General features: G+C 38.3%; 1 protein-coding gene across 12 annotated transcripts in view; it reads left to right on the forward strand.

Moving 5' to 3' along the window:
- The window catches only part of MCTP1 (multiple C2 and transmembrane domain containing 1), a 360,390-nt gene that overhangs the window by 240,073 nt on the left and 104,218 nt on the right, over positions 1-16,099 (forward strand). Inside the window, exon 18 of one of the 12 annotated variants that reach the window (XM_032626368.1) lies at positions 7,640-9,983. The exons of the other annotated variants lie outside the window; for them this stretch is intronic. Coding sequence (XP_032482259.1) covers positions 7,640-7,750 — 111 coding nt within the window. The 3' untranslated portion in view covers positions 7,751-9,983. Of the gene's footprint in view, positions 1-7,639; positions 9,984-16,099 lie in introns of those variants that run through there. 12 annotated transcript variants of the gene reach the window in all.

Genomic DNA, 16,099 nt, shown 5'->3' on the forward strand with positions numbered 1-16,099 from the left:
TCCGGGAAGATCCCACATGACGCAGAGCAACTAAGCCCATGTGCCACAACTACTGAGCCTGTGCTCTAGAGTCCGTGAGCCACAACTGCTGAGCCCGCGTGCCTAGAGCCTGTGCTTCACAACAAGAGAAGCCACCGCAATGAGAAGCCCACGCACCACAACGAAGAGTAGCCCCCGCTCACCGCAACTAGAGAAAGCCCATGTGCAGCAACAAAGACCAAAGCAGCCAATAAATAAATAAATGTTCCTTTAAAAAAAAAAAGATTGAGCCAGAGCTAGAGAAGAGGAAACATGTCACTCTCGCTTATTACACCAGTAAACAGTGAACCCAGAGATGCCACTAAGTCGGTGTCTTTATTAGAGTGAGAAAGGTGATGAGCACTTCTGCACAGTGTGGTCAAACATGTCTGAAAGGCAACCACGTCAATGAAAGAAGTGTGATGTTGCCACAACAGTGAACTTGTGAAAGGTGAGCTGGTTTCTGCCCAGTGTCATGCACTTAGAGGACAAAGCCACACCTGTCGCCCTGGGAGATACCATAGCTCTGCAGCAGTGACAGCAGAACAGGGAGCCAGTGTAGATTGCAGCAGTTGATAGAGAAAATGGCTGTGAAAACAATGGGAAATCTGCCAGGGCTCACCCGCTTCTCCATGCTTGCTATAATTTAGTTAACTTACAAACACACGTATTAAGCTTTATCGTGAAAAAAAATCTAAGAAATGTACGCAGCGGTATAGGAAAATACAGGATTAGCCCAGAGTTTTCGAAGTGCTGGAATAAAAACAGTGGGAAGCAGTTTTCAGATTTATTTCACTCTTCCGGCTGTGTTCAGCAGTTTTCCTTTCTATTTTCTTGATGTAATATACTGAGAAAAACAAACCCAACCAACCAAAGGGAGCTGCTGACTGTTGCTGACCAGAAAAATAAAACGAATCCCTCCTAATGTTTTCCTGCTATTTTTGTGGATGGAAGTGGGGGTGAAAAGTTTTATTTCCTGATAGGTGGTACTATAGGTAACTTGGTACTAGACATCACTGAGGAATTCAAATGAAAACCGAAGTCTCTTGGTCCAAATTAAAAGAGCTCCCCGGCGCGATTACAGAGTAAGAAAACATTGTCATATTTATGCAGTAGTGCTTTCTTCTGGGCAGGGAAGGTGACCTTGTATGCGCTATCCTCATTTTCCTGTACTAAGATTTGCTTCATCTGATTTTTTTTCTTTCAGCCTGTTCTGTAAGCTGTCCTTCCTTCCTTCCTTCCTTTTCTTCCCTATCTTCTCTGACTGAGTTTTCCTCAGCATTTTTTTTGTCATCCTTTGAGCCATTTCTTATTCACAGGGTAGGGAATTCAACATTTTCTTTTCAAAATGGGTCATATTTTTCATGGGAATTTAAAACTCATTGCGTAATAGTCTTACCTTAAGGTTGGAAGCATTTTATTACCATTTTTCATCACCTGCCTCTAGGACCTTGGTTTTCCAATTATAATTAGCAATCATTAATGCTGATGTTAGCTTTAGCTATTCCTTAATAGCCTTTGTGGAACTTCTCTGAACTCAAAGGAGCAGCAACTGTTAGAAGAACCATCATGTAGATGGTGTCATCAACTAGCATTTTAAATATTTTGAGAGTGTTGGCAAGCTACATCCAAGAGCTATGATCATTCATTGCCTTGGCCTAGTTTCTCTCAGCTCTTTGGATTGGAATTTACCTCCACAGAAATTATCACTTTTTATTTTAAACAACTTTACTGAAGTATAATTTATATGCCATAAAATTTACCCATTTTAAGTGTATAATTCACTGATTTTTAGTAAATTTACAGAGCTGTATGACCCCTCGTGCCAACTATAGTCACTCCCACCATCAGCCCCTAGCAACCACTAGTCTGTTTTCTATCTCTAGTGATTTGCCTTTCTGGACATTTCACATAAATGGAATCATACAAATGTAGTCCTTTACTTCTTTCTGACTTCTTTCATTTAGCGCAGTGATTCTGAATCCATGACAGATTGTGTCAGGAGTGCCTTCTTTTTATTGTTGTAGTATTCCACTGTATGGATATAGTGCATTTTTTTTATCCATTCACCAGTCGATTAACAATTGGGTTGTTTGCATTTGAGGGTGTCATGAATAGTGCTACTGTAAATGAGCATTCATATACAAGACTTTATGTGGGCATATGTCTTCATTTCTCTTGGGTAGGTAACTAGGAGTTGAATTGTTAGTTCATATGTTAAGTTTATGTGTGTTTACCTTTTTAAGAAACTACCAAACTGTTTTCCAAAGTGATTGTACCATTTTACATTCTCACCAGCAATGTATCAGAGTTCCAGTTTCTCTGTACCTTCACCATTTAGTACTTCCTGCCTTGATTATAACCAATCTAGCAGGTGTGAAGAAGTATCTCATTGTGGTTTAATTTACATTTCTCTAGTGACTAACGATGTTGAGCCTCTCTTCAGGGGCTTATTAGACATTCATGTGTTTTTGCTGGTAAAATGTCTATTCAAATCCTTTGTCCATTTTTTAATCACTTTTTTTAGATTTGATTTTAAATGTTCTTCATGTACTCTGGCTACAAGTCCTTTATCAGCTTAATGATTTGCCATTTTTTTCTCGCAGTATGTGAGTTGTCTTCTCATTTTCTTAATGATGTCTTTTGAAGCACAAAAGTTTTTAACTTTAATGAAGTCTAATTTTTAAATACACATCTAGGTCATGTTTTTAGCATTGTATCTATGAGTTCTTTGCCTAGCCCATGGCCACAACTCTCCTCCTATGTTTTCTTCTAAACGTTTTATAGTTTTAGCTCTGTGACTAATTTTGTATCAACTTTTGTATGTGGTAATTTCATTACTTTTAAAGACAGATTAATTTATACCATCCTGCTCATTCCCACAAGTTTACCTGAAGATATCTTTGAGAAAGTTCTGAAGGCAAGTAGAAGGGGATAATTATTTTTCTGTTTTTTTTTTTTTTTTTTTAATATCTGACCTGATCTCAAACTACACCACCTTTTGGTTAGTATTTAAATTTCCTTTTTGAAATATCTACCTGTTAATAGCTCATATTTTTCTTTGAGAGGACATTAAATTGCAGAGAGCTCCAGAGCCTAACTGAAGCTTGCGAATAACTTAAAAACTGAGCAAAATAATCTTGCGTGTTACTGTCCTAACAATGAATACTCTAGTAAATTGTCAACAAGAAACTGATGACCGTCACATGAGAGTTTAACATCAAAGTTATCCCATCTGAACCCATTGTTATGCCCCCTTAATGTCCTCTTTTGTTTAGACAAAATACAACATTTAGTTATTCAGGAAAACATGATAACACACTGATAGAAAAAGTTCAAAAAATCTTAATTTAAAAAATACAAGTATGTGTTTGTTGAGAATCATACATCAGTGCTTTGTGGCTCAACAAAATGTGTCCACTTACGACAGGTCGTTTTTAGAAATGAGGTTTAAAATCTCATCAAATACAACAACAGCATCTCAGCATCTCCATGTCAATGAAATGAAAGCTTTTCTGAAAATGAAATGGCCTTCTTTTAGAACTCTGGAATCCTAAACTACCAGACATTTCAGGAACTATTTTGGCTGAAAATGATATGAGAGATTTTTCTTTTTCATAATTTTTATTACAGTGGAAATGGTTTTTGTATTTCTAACAGTTTGACAAGAGCTAATTACAATGCGCTCATCTGTTTTGTGGACTAATTTGAGCCATCGGGCATCAACACCATAGACATGCAGCAGCATTGCAAATGATACGCATGCTTCCCTTGCTCCAAGAATTTGTACTTGCTATAAAAGAAAACAGATTTGGACAGCCCTGAAAAAGTTGAGTTTGGTTTGAAGACAACATTTCAGAATTACATTAGAGCTGGCCTACAAGTGAACTAAAAATACCTGCTCATCTCAGTGGTCTTGGCCCAGGGCCTTTCCTTTTACTGTAAAAGTCAGGCTGTTTGAACAGTTGGAGTGCGGCTTGCTTGCTGTCTAAACTAGTGTTCTCTGATAACTTCTGTTACCATTGAAACACAAGCCCTGTTGCATTGAAGAGAATGTTTAGAGGTGTGGAAAATAGCCAAGAGAAATGTATACTTAGTGTTCAAACCTCTAGGCTTCCCGTGTGGTAACTAGACCACTTAGATCTGTTAAGAAAGACATTCATCAGTAAACATTACACAGCAAGGGTAAAAGATGGAATGGAGTAAAGGAGGCTGTTAAAATCAGCCTAAGATGATTATTTGAATTGCAAAGAGAAATGTTCAGACATAGCTAGAGCTGCTAAACATAACTCTTGAAGTTTTTCCAGAACAGAGGGATTGGGGAGAATGAGACCAGTGAAGGAGAAAATTAGAAAATTATAAGACAGAATGGGAAATGAAGTTTCAGAAACCGGTAAGATCACTGAAATATATGATATTATTAGGTCTTAAATCTATTTATGAGGGTGAAAATTTAAAAACACACTTTCTGACTTTGGCTCTGTGATCTTAAGATTGAAATGAAGATATTAAATCTGGATAAAGAATAACCTGCAGTAACAGCTAGGTTATGTCAGGAGGGATTAAAAAGAAAGATCGGAAATCAGTAGCCCAGGAAAGATAATCACGTAAGTTGGATAAGTCTGGGGGAGATAATTTGAGTGGAAATGAATCAGAATATGGTACCAAACATCCCCAAACTTGGCAGAGTACAGCCCTCTGCATACCAGCTACTGGATGATTATTGATCTCTTTCTGTTCAGTGAGATAGAAGGAGGAGTATAAAGACCACAGGATTAATTCTTAGAGTAACTTGGATCGCAGACTTCACTAACATGTGTTTGGCTTGTTAGATAGCTGGGTATCCTATTTTCTGGCATGTCATGTGGAACAGAGGGAACGTCCCCCCCCATGAGCAACTGAAGTGCCAGCTGTTGCCCTAAATATTGTACCTGTTCATGATGGAGATAGCTTTAAAGCCAGATTTCAAGCTTAGGGAAAATTTTACATTTTGTACATCAGCAAACATTGGTATCAGATTTGTGTTTCTAGATACAGCATCTACACACACAAAGAGGGAAGTTGATCAAGAACCTGCTTCAAAAATAGTAATGATAGGGAATCCCCTGGTGGTCCAGTGGTTAAGACTTCACTTTCCAAGGCAGGGGGTGCGGGTTCGATCCCTGGTCAGGGAGCTAAGATCCCATATGCTTCGTGACCAAAACATAAAACATAAGCAATATTGTAACAAATTCAATAAAGATGTAAAAATGGTCCACATCGGGCTTCCCTGGTGGTGCAGTGGTTGAGAGTCCGCCTGCCGATGCAGGGGACACGGGTTCGTGCCCCGGTCTGGGAAGATCCCACATGCCGCGGAGTGGCTAGGCCCGTGAGCCATGGCCACTGAGCCTGTGCGTCCGGAGCCTGTGCTCCGCAATGGGAGAGGCCACAGCAGTGAGAGGCCCACGTACCGCAAAAAAAAAAAAAAAAAAAAAGTCCACATCAAAAACAAATCTTAAAAAAAAAAAGTAATGATAATAGATTAATTTCTTTAAAAATTTAAAAGATAACTATCTTTAATAAGCTTTAACAAACATTTACAGCGCTTCCAAAGCCCTAGAAAATACATAAAAATGACACACTTGTGTGACAATATCCCTAACTAAAATATCACAGTTAATCCAACAGTTTTATTAAATAATAGTTTAAAAATTTAAAAGACAGGAAGGGATATCAGAACATACTATAATGACTTGAATATCATGGGAAAATATGCCTTTTTCATTGACACTGGAGAATAAACAAAAGCAAAACAGAAACAAATTGAGAACCAACATTAAAATGCCTTTTTTCTTTTTAGAAAATAATTCAAGCATGAAATGTTCTGTACCTACACTAGTGAGATAGTCATGGGTCCCTACAAAACCAGTTGGATTCTAGAGAAATGGGATTCTGGGAAAAGACAAGCTTCAGTGAGCTTAACAACCTTATTCACTCTTACATGTTTTTTGATGTAGTCCTTAAGTATTTTTTAAGAGCAATTGTTACTTCGGACCAGCAATCTCCTCATGGACCAAATAATACCAGTTCACCAGTTCCTCTTAATTGTTGGTATTTGGTCACTTAAAACAATAAATATGTGTTGATCTGTAACCTGCAAGAAGGACTTTGTGTGCAGCCGTTTTTGAATGAGAACTTCTGTGAATGATGAAGCTATTAAAATTAAAAGCGTAACTGTGCTTGGTTCTATGGTAGGCATTACAAACCACTAGGTAAAGTACTAATTTCTAATGAAAGGGACCTCAGAGAATCAGCATCTCCGGGCATCTATAAGCATTTGTCACTTTCATTCTACATCCAAACTTTTACTAACAAGAAACTCACAACATTACAGGGATTGCTTATCAGTTATTCATGTGTGGTTGATGCGATGCTGTAGTTGGACACACTCTGGGCTTTACACTTTGGAGTTGTCAGTGTTCTCAAAGCAAAGCCAGAGCCTTTCATCTCTGACTTTGATAAAAATGACACCAAATAGTGGTACAACTTGTAAGCTGAAAAAGAAAAAAATCTAAATAAATAAATAATTTCCCAAGCCTTCTGGCTTGCAGGTTCTATTGATATAATATCTCCATCAAGGAGAGTAGGGTGCATTATGCTATGATGAGTTGATAGCACCATCTCTGAGGTTGTTTTGGTCCATTTTGTTGTGGAGATTCTTCGGTAGGTATTTCTGTGAGTCATTTGTAAGACAGCTTCAAATGAGTCCTATCTAGTTGTCATGCTTGCTTCTTTAATAGAGGAAGTCAAGCTGTGCTTTTCAAAAAGGCCTGGATGTTCTAAGATGGTAGACTTTAAGTTTCAGGTAGCAATTTCAAAAACCCTGTGTACGGTTTCACAAAGTAAAGAATCAGAACTTCCTGGTGTATATTTATAAGTGATCTAAGTAAATGTGAACAAACAATGATATTTTTAACACCTTCAGTAAATATATGAACTAAGTTATAGTATATGCATTCAATTCAAAGCTTTGCCAATAAATCAACCAATTTATTTTTTTCTACTCCTAACCATATACCTCATTCTGTCACCAGAACAACAGAGATAGATGTTCCTCTTAACGTATTTTGCATTTTGCCTAATCAATATAAGTGATCATTTGGTAGAGAGTACACTTTGACTTTTTTGCTCTGCTCTCAACACATAAAACACACACACACACACACACACACACACACACACACACACACAGACACACACAGCACAAGTCTCTTCAGTCTGGTATTTGGTTGTAACTACTCAAAAAGAAAGCAGTAGAGGGAATCATCTCAGTTCTCATTCTGATTGAGAGAGGGAGAAAAGCCACTGTATATAAGCATGCATGTAAGCATGATAAAGTTCTCTGGGTCATTGCAGCAAGACCATAGGAAACAGCTAAACAAGGTGGAGCGATCCAGTAGGTCTAAGGTTGTGACCAATTCCTTACCACTGTTTTTTTTTTTTTAGAAAATTGTCCAAACAAAGCAAAGCCTCTCTTCAAGAGAGTAACGTGTCATACTTTAAAACCACCTTAAAAAGGCTATTGTTAGGCTGGGAATTAATCAGGTTCACATTGCCTATCTTCTCTCTCCTGTTCACGTAGGTGGTACCAAAAGCTCTAGTGGAATCAACCAGAAATAAAGACCTTAGAACAGGTGGTGACACCATCTGGCTATTTAAATCAAGGCAAAACCACCCCCTTCCCAGAAGATGAAGTTCTGAAGTCCCTGATGATGCATGGAGCCTTACTTAATCCAAGGGAGAGTAAGTGGGCAGAATGAGTTCACCTCCAGTTCTTCTTTAGACATATATTTAAGAAATATTGAGCACTAATGGAGAGAAAGAATCTAGTGCAAATACATATGAGTGAGTGCAATTCTTTTTCTCTGCTACTCTCATGCCATCATCTAGGAAATATATCTGTCCTTCTTCTGTGCACATTTGTATATGTATGTACCTACTGTTTCTTCTTTTCTAAGTTAGCTGTGGAATATCCTAGTGTCTATGTGAGAATTGGCAATGTTTCTCAAAGAGGAGTACTGTTAGCATGGGGGACAGGAAGATTTTTCACCGGGTGGAACTGTTCCGCATATCTCAGGGTGTTTCACACCCATGCCCCGCCCAATAAATGCTGGTATCACCCCTTTCCCACTTGAGTCATTGTGATAACTAAAAACATCCCCACATGTTTCCAGATGCACCCTGGGGGAGGGGAGTGGCAGCACAGCACCCAAATGTTTGAAAGTTGACCCTCTTCCCTTACACCCCTTCTTTCTTTCCTTGTGCCGAAAAGGATCTAAGGAGGCAGTTGATGGGATTGATTCGCAAACAGTGCTTTCATTTGCGTCTTACTGTTCTCTCCAATCATGTTTTTAATTCAGGAATTTTTTTAACCTGGATGATGGCTTTTTCAAAAAAGAAAAGACATATATTTTGGGTTCCACTTTACATCCACTAGCTTTCTTCTTTAGGGCCAGTCTTAATGGTAGACGTAAAATAGTTTCCTTTTAGGGATTAATTACCATAACCAGTTTTTATATGTGGCTAGACCCCTTAAAAGTTGTTTTTTTTTTTTTTAAGCAATGCTTAATTCCTCAAAAGGCAAACACTATGTATTTATTATCTTTCTAATTTGAGGCCTCTCGCACATCAGTGAATATTGTCACATCAAATGCTGTTAGCATAAGCGTCTACTTCCTTTTGTTATATTTCCTCATTTTATTTCGTCTGATCTAGACATTTTTGAATGATGAAACAAACAGGTAAACAGAGGGTGAAACTGGGTGAAAAGTGGGTTAATACTGTAAAGGCCGTAAATGTGTTAAGTTTAAGAAAAAAAATGAATTGAAATTAGGGAGGAAAGGGATTTTCTAAAAGTGCCTTGAAATAATTAATTGTTTTGTAGGAGATGGCCTTTCCATGTAGGCAGAGAATTTTTTCTTCACTTCTTTCTGAAGAGACAGTCAAATAGAGAATCTCATCTCTTAATTAGAAAGAAAAATACTCATCAAACACATCTCATCACTGGAGAGCTAATGATTCACAGCTGTTAGTCTGAAAGGGCAGGCTTTTTTCCTGAACAGTAGGAAGTGTTAATCATTTTGGATGAGATTTCTTTTTTAAAATATACTGTGGTTTGCAAAAGAATAGGATATTTCAATATTCCAACTTAAATGATTTTTCTGAAGTGCGCTCCCCCAGGGAGACTGTCATGTGTCGCACTGAATGATTATTGAATGCAGGCATCTTCCACTGCACTTCAATGAGAGCATCAATTGATGGGATGATCTGGACGGCCCAGTCCCTGCCTGGGACTCTTAAAACCCCAGGCTCAAAGAAAGAAAAATCAGGTACATCTTGCACCTCCTAAGAAATGGTATTGCTATAAAATCTTAACATTTTGAATCATTCACTCTACTTTATATAATTTGCCATGTTTAAATGGAAGTGAAAAGCCCAAGCCCACCTTCATTAGCTTCTGAGTAGAAAAGGTCTTTTTGTTTGTTTAACCTTCATGTGAAAAAGTAAGGCTTCTTTTGCTTGTAAAATGTAATTGGCTCAATTATTTTCCAGTCTTTGCCTTTACAGCCACCTTGCTAACCTCTTCTAAACATTTTGGACAGAAGAAAACCTCATTTAATAGAAACCATGTGAATAGCTAACTTTGATTATTCAGAGCCATGCAAGAGAGTGAGGAAAAGGAAGAATGAAATTGTCCCTACAAACCTCATTTTGACCATTAGTGTTTGACCTCTTTGACATGCCAGACCTTTACCAGAGCACCTAAAAAGTGGTATTCCATTTAGTGGTCATCCCAGAGCAAGAGGAAGGAGAAGAAGTAGAGATAGAAAAAAATCTACAAATTGAATAATCAGTCCCTAAATAATTGAGACCTTCAGAGCATCAACATTCACTATAAAATCCTTTACCTTAGAAGCAGTGGAGCATTGTGGGAAAAGCACACTGGATTGGGCGTTAGCTGACTTTGCCACTCAGTAGAGGATGTCCTTAGACAAGTTTAACCTCCTGAGCGTCAGTTTCCTCATTCATAAAATGAAGATAGTCTCAGCCTTCCCAGGCTTCCTTGCAGGACTTTCCCTCTAAAGTTCATTTTATGCAATGTGATATAAGATACTTATTAGGACAAATTATGTCATTTACCTTTCAGTAAATTATAGATTTTCAAAATAGCCATTCTGAATACTTATGATTAAAATGTAGGTTGCTCTTCTTTGGACAAAATTCAACACCCATTCATGATAAAAACCCTCCAGAAAGTAGGCATAGAGGAAATTACCTCAACATAATAAAGGCCATATATGACAAACCCACAGCAAACATCATTCTCAATGGTGAAAAACTGAAACCATTTCTACTAAGATCAGGAGCAAGACAAGGTTGCCCACTCTCACCACTGTTATTCAACATAGTTTTGGAACTTTTAGCCACAACGGTCAGAGAAGGAAAAGAAATAAAAGGAATCCAAATTGGAAAAGAAGAAATAAAGCTGTCACTGTTTGCAGATGACATGATACTCTACATGTCATAGAGCATCCTAAAGATGCTACCAGAAAACTACTAGAGCTAATCAATGAATTTGGTAAAGTAGCAGGATACAAGATTAATACACAGAAATCTGTTGCATTCCTATACACTAATGATGAAAAATCTGAGAGAGGAATTAAGCAAACACTCCCATTTACCATGGCAACAAAAAGAATAAAATACCTAGGATAAACCTACCTAGGGAGACAAAGACCTGTATGCAGAAAATTATAAGACACTGATGAAAGAAATTAAAGATGACACAAACAGATGGAGAGATATACCATGTTCCTGGATTGGAAGAATCAACATTATGAAAATGACTATACTATCCAAAGCAATCTACAGATTCAATGCAATCCCTATGAAACTACCAATTGCATTTTTCACAGAATGAGAACAAAAATATTTCACAATTTGTATGGAAACACGAAAAAACCTGAATAGCCAAAGCAATCTTGAGAAAGAAAAACGGAGCTGGAGGAATCAGGCTCCTGGACTTCAGACTATACTACAAAGCTACAGTGATCAAGACAGTATGGTGCTGGCACAAAAGCAGAAGTATAGATCAATGGAACAGGGTAGAAAGCCCAGAGATAAACCCACACACATATGGTCACCTTATCTTTGATAAAGGAGGCAAGAATATACAATGGAGGGGCTTCCTTGGTGGCGCAGTGGTTGAGAATCCGCCTGCCAACGCAGGGCACACGGGTTCGAGCCCTGGTCCGGGAAGATCCCACATGCCGCGGAGCAACTAGGCCCGTGCGCCACAACTACTGAGCCTGCGCTCTAGAGCCCACGAGCCACAACTACGGAGCCCAAGTGCCTAGAGACCGTGCTTCGCAGCAAGAGAAGCCACCGCAATGAGAAGCCTGCGCACCGCAACGAAGACCCAAGACAGCCAATAAATAAATAAATTTAAAAAAAAAAAAAAAAAAAAAAAGAATATACAATGGAGAAAAGACAGCCTCTTCAATAAGTGGTGCTGGAAAAACTGGACAGCTACATGTAAAAGAATGAAATTAGAACACTCCCTAACACCATACACAAAAATAAACTCAAAATGGATTACAGACCTAAATGTAAGGCCAGACACTATACAACTCTTAGAGGAAAACATAGGCAGAACACTCTATGACATAAATCACAGCAAGTTCCTTTTGACCCACCTCCTAGAGAAAGGGAAATAAAAACAAAACTAAACAAATGGGTCCTAATGAAACTTAAAAGCTTTTGCACGCAAAGGAAACCATAAATAAGACGAAAAAACAACCCTCAGAATGGGAGAAAATATTTGCAAATGAACCAACTGACAAAAGATTAATCTCCAAAATATACAGGCAGCTCATGAAGCTCAATATCAAAAAAACAAACAACCCAATCCAAAAATGGGCAGAAGACCTAACTAGACATTTCTCCAAAGAAGATATACAGATTGGCAGCACACACATGAAAGGATGCTCAACATCACTAATCATTACAGAAACACAAATCAAAACTACAATGAGGTATCACCTCGCACCAGTCAGAATGGCCATCATCAAAAAATCTAGAAACAATAAATGCTGGAAAGGGTTTGGAGAAAAGGCAACCCTCTTGCACTATTGATGGGAATGTAAATTGATACAGCCACCATGGAGAACAGTATGGAGGGTCCTCAAAAAACTAAAAATAGAGCTACCATATGACCCAACAATCCCACTACTGGGCATACACCGTGAGAAAACCATAATTCAAAAAGAGTCATGTACCACAATGTTCACTGCAGCTCTATTTACAATAGCCAGGACATGGAAGCAACCTCAGTGTCCATGGACAGATGAATGGATAAAGAAGATGTGACACATATATACAATGGAATATCACTCAGCCATAAGGAGAAACAAAATTGAGTTATTTATAATGAGGTGGATGTACCTAGAGTCTGTCATACAGAGTGAAGTGAGTCAGAAAGAGAAAAACAAATACCATATGCTAACACATATATATGGAATCTAAAAAAAAAAAAAAAATGACTCTGAAGAACCTAGGGGCAGGACAGGAATAAAGACACAGACATAGAGAATGGACTTGAGGACACAGGGAGGGGGAAGGGTAAGCTGGGACGAAGTGAGAGAGTGGCATGTATATATATATATATACACTACCAGAGGTAAAGTAGATAGCTAGTGGGAAACAGTCGCATAGCACAGGCAGATCAGCTCGGTGCTTTGTGACTACCTAGAGGGGTGGGATAGGGAGGGTAGGAGGGAGACACAAGAGGGAAGGGAAATGGGGATATATGTATACACATAGCTGATTCACTTTGTTATACAGCAGAAACTAACACACCATTGTAAAGCAATTATACTCCAATAAAGATGTTTAAAAAAGCAGGTTGCTTTTAAAGCCTGGCACAAATAGATACTGAAGGATTGTGTTTTGTGATGTTAGTGATAAAATCATATGCAAGATAACACTGATTTAGATAGAAGGTATTTGGATTTAAAAGTGAAAAAAATGTATGGACAGGAATTGACATTCTTAAAGCTGGTACTTCAGAACAAGATACTTTTATATCTAGGGGAATGAGAATGTTAAAAATTGTCAACATTTAAAAACCTAATTTTTTTCAACTCCAGACTTCACAAAATCTACAATGTATGCTAATGTCATTTACTAGCAATAATGACTTTCTCTAAAGATCTGGATTTTTCTTGCTCTGATTGTTAGTAAAACATTTCAGTGCAACCCCTCATAAGTTTAATATTGGGTTGGCCAAAAAGCATCTTCAGCTTTGAAGTAAAAATAAAAGACACATATTTCATTTTCACCAAGAACTTTATTGAACAACGTATTCACCGTTCCACTGCCTTCTGCCATTTTTCAGGCAAATTCGTAATGCCCTCTTCCCAAAACTTTTTATCTTTTTGAGCAAAGAACTGTTCCAGGTGCCTTTTACAGTCTTCCAGGGAATTGAAATTTTTCCATTAAGAGAATTTTGTAAAGATTGAAATAAATGGAAATCCAAAGATGCAATGTCTGGTGAATACAGCGGTGAATCAGAACTTCCCAGCCAAGCTGTAACAGTTTTTGCCTGGTCATCAAAGAAACATGCGGTCTTGCGTTATCCTGATGGAAGATTATGCGTTTTCTGTTGACTGACTCTGGATGCTTTTCGTCAAGTGCTGCTTTCCGTTGGTCTAATTGGGTGCAGTACTTGTTGGAATTAATGGTTTGGTTTTCCGTAAGGAGCTCATAATAGAGGACTCCCTTCCAATCCCACCATATCCACAACATCACTTTCTTTGGATGAAGACCTGCCTTTGGTGTGATTGGTGGTGGTTCATTCCACTTGCCCCACAATCTCTTCCATTCCACATTATTGTACGATATCCACTTTTCATTACCCGTCACAATTTGTTTTAAAAACAGAACGTTTTCATTGCATTTCAGTGGAGAATCGCATGCAGAAATAAGGTCAGGAAGGTTTTTTTCTCTTAACTTATGTGGAACCCAAACATCAAAGCGAGGAACATAACCAAGCTGGTGCAAATCATTTTCGATGCTCTGGATATTTTGAGTATGTCGGCTATCCCCCGTGTGGTATAACGTTGATTGTTCTCAATTAATGTCTCTATTTGATTGCTATCAACTTCAACTGGTCTACCCGACCATGGAGCACTATCCAGCGAGAAATCTCTAGCACAAAACTTTGCAGACCACTTTTGACATGCTTGATCAGTCACAGCACCTTCTCCATACACTGCACAAATCTTTTTTTTGCGTTTCAGTTGCCTTTTTACCTTTCTTGAAAAAATAAAGCATAATATGCCAAAAATGTTGCCTTTTTTCTTCCATATTCAATAATAAAATGGCTACACAAAAATTCACCAGTTTTGATAAGCTTTTTTTTAAATGCACGCCGGTATGACAGCTGTCACATACAATCTAACAAAATTGTTTCGAATGAAGTTAAAGACAACTAAGTGCTACTAGAGCCATCTTACGGAAAAAAACCGAACAAACCTTTTGGCCAACCCAATACTTATGGCTTCCTTCCAGCAAACCCCTTCCTCCCAGACCACACAGAAATCCCTCTAAGGAACACCATCCATCTTCTATAACTGCTCAAAGAACAATTATCATGTTGACCTATCTTGGAGTATTATTTTATAAAGTCTCTGTTATTTTTCAGAAACAATTTTAAATATGAAAAACAGGGCTTCCTGGTGGCGCAGTGGTTGAGAGTCCGCCTGCCGATGCAGGGGACACGGGTTCGTGCCCCGGTCCGGGAGGATCCCACATGCCGCAGAGTGGCTGGGCCCGTGAGCCATGGCCGCTGAGCCTGCGCGTCCAGAGCCTGTGCTCCGTGACGGGAGAGGCCACAACAGTGAGAGGCCTGCGTACCGCAAAAAAACAAACAAAACAACAACAACAAAAAAATGAAAAACATAAAATTGACATTACTTACATTGGTATAGTACTTTCTGATAATGCATTTTCATGTATATTACATAATTTGTTTCCCACAGCCTACTTGTGAAATAGACACATATTACCATTTCCATTTTATGGATAATAGACTAAAATAGAAGAGAATAACTGACCTGCCCAAGGTCTTATGATGATCATATAGCAGAAATGGAACTAAAAACACTTCTTCAGGCTCCTGGTCCAGACCATATTTTACTCTACCATACTGTCTCCTTGGAGAGAAAATAGGTATCAGTTAGCATTTGCTGTATAACAAACCACTCTATTAGTAGCGCAAAGCAACTACCAGTTATTTAGTAATGATTCTGTAGGTGAACAAGTTGGATCAGGCTCAGCTGGGTACTTCTTTTGTTCTCAGCAGGGCTCACTTATGCATCTCTGGTCAGCTTCTGGCCAGTTAGGCAACTTTGCTTCTGAATGCTGTCTGGCTTCCAACTGGGGCAATGGAGACAACTGTATCACATGTTTCTTATCATTCAGCAGACTAGACTGTGCTTGTTGACATGGGCTCAGGGTTTGAAGCATGCAGAGGGAAAAACCCAATGAGCAAGTGCTTTTTAAGCCTCTGTGTTCAGCATTTTTACAACTCCTCCCTCGGCCAAAACAAGTCCTATGTCTAATCTCAGTGTCATCTTGGGAGAGTATTTCAAAAAGCCTGGATACATGGAGATATTAACAAATTGGGGTCATTACTGCATGTAATCACTATAAGCTAAATATAAAAATACTGAAAATGGCACTCGCTTTATCATCTTTTCCTATTGTAGTTGACGTAGCTTTTTAAACACAGCTCTAATGCTTGAATCCACCCTATGGATTCTAGAGTGGAATAGGGAAAGTGATGAGCTATAAGAAGGGCCAAAAAAATTATATATAGTATGAGCCAATATATTTCTGCTTGTAATAATACCTAATGTTTATTGAGCATCTTACAAGCATCTTACAAGCACTAGGCTAATTCCATCTCAAATCTGTAAGTAGTATAGTTTTAACTTTCAGATTATAAAATTAAGAGTAATCTAGTAATACATCACATAGA

Source organism: Phocoena sinus, chromosome 3 (genome assembly GCF_008692025.1).
Source record: "Phocoena sinus isolate mPhoSin1 chromosome 3, mPhoSin1.pri, whole genome shotgun sequence".
Taxonomy (NCBI): Eukaryota; Metazoa; Chordata; class Mammalia; order Artiodactyla; family Phocoenidae; genus Phocoena; species Phocoena sinus.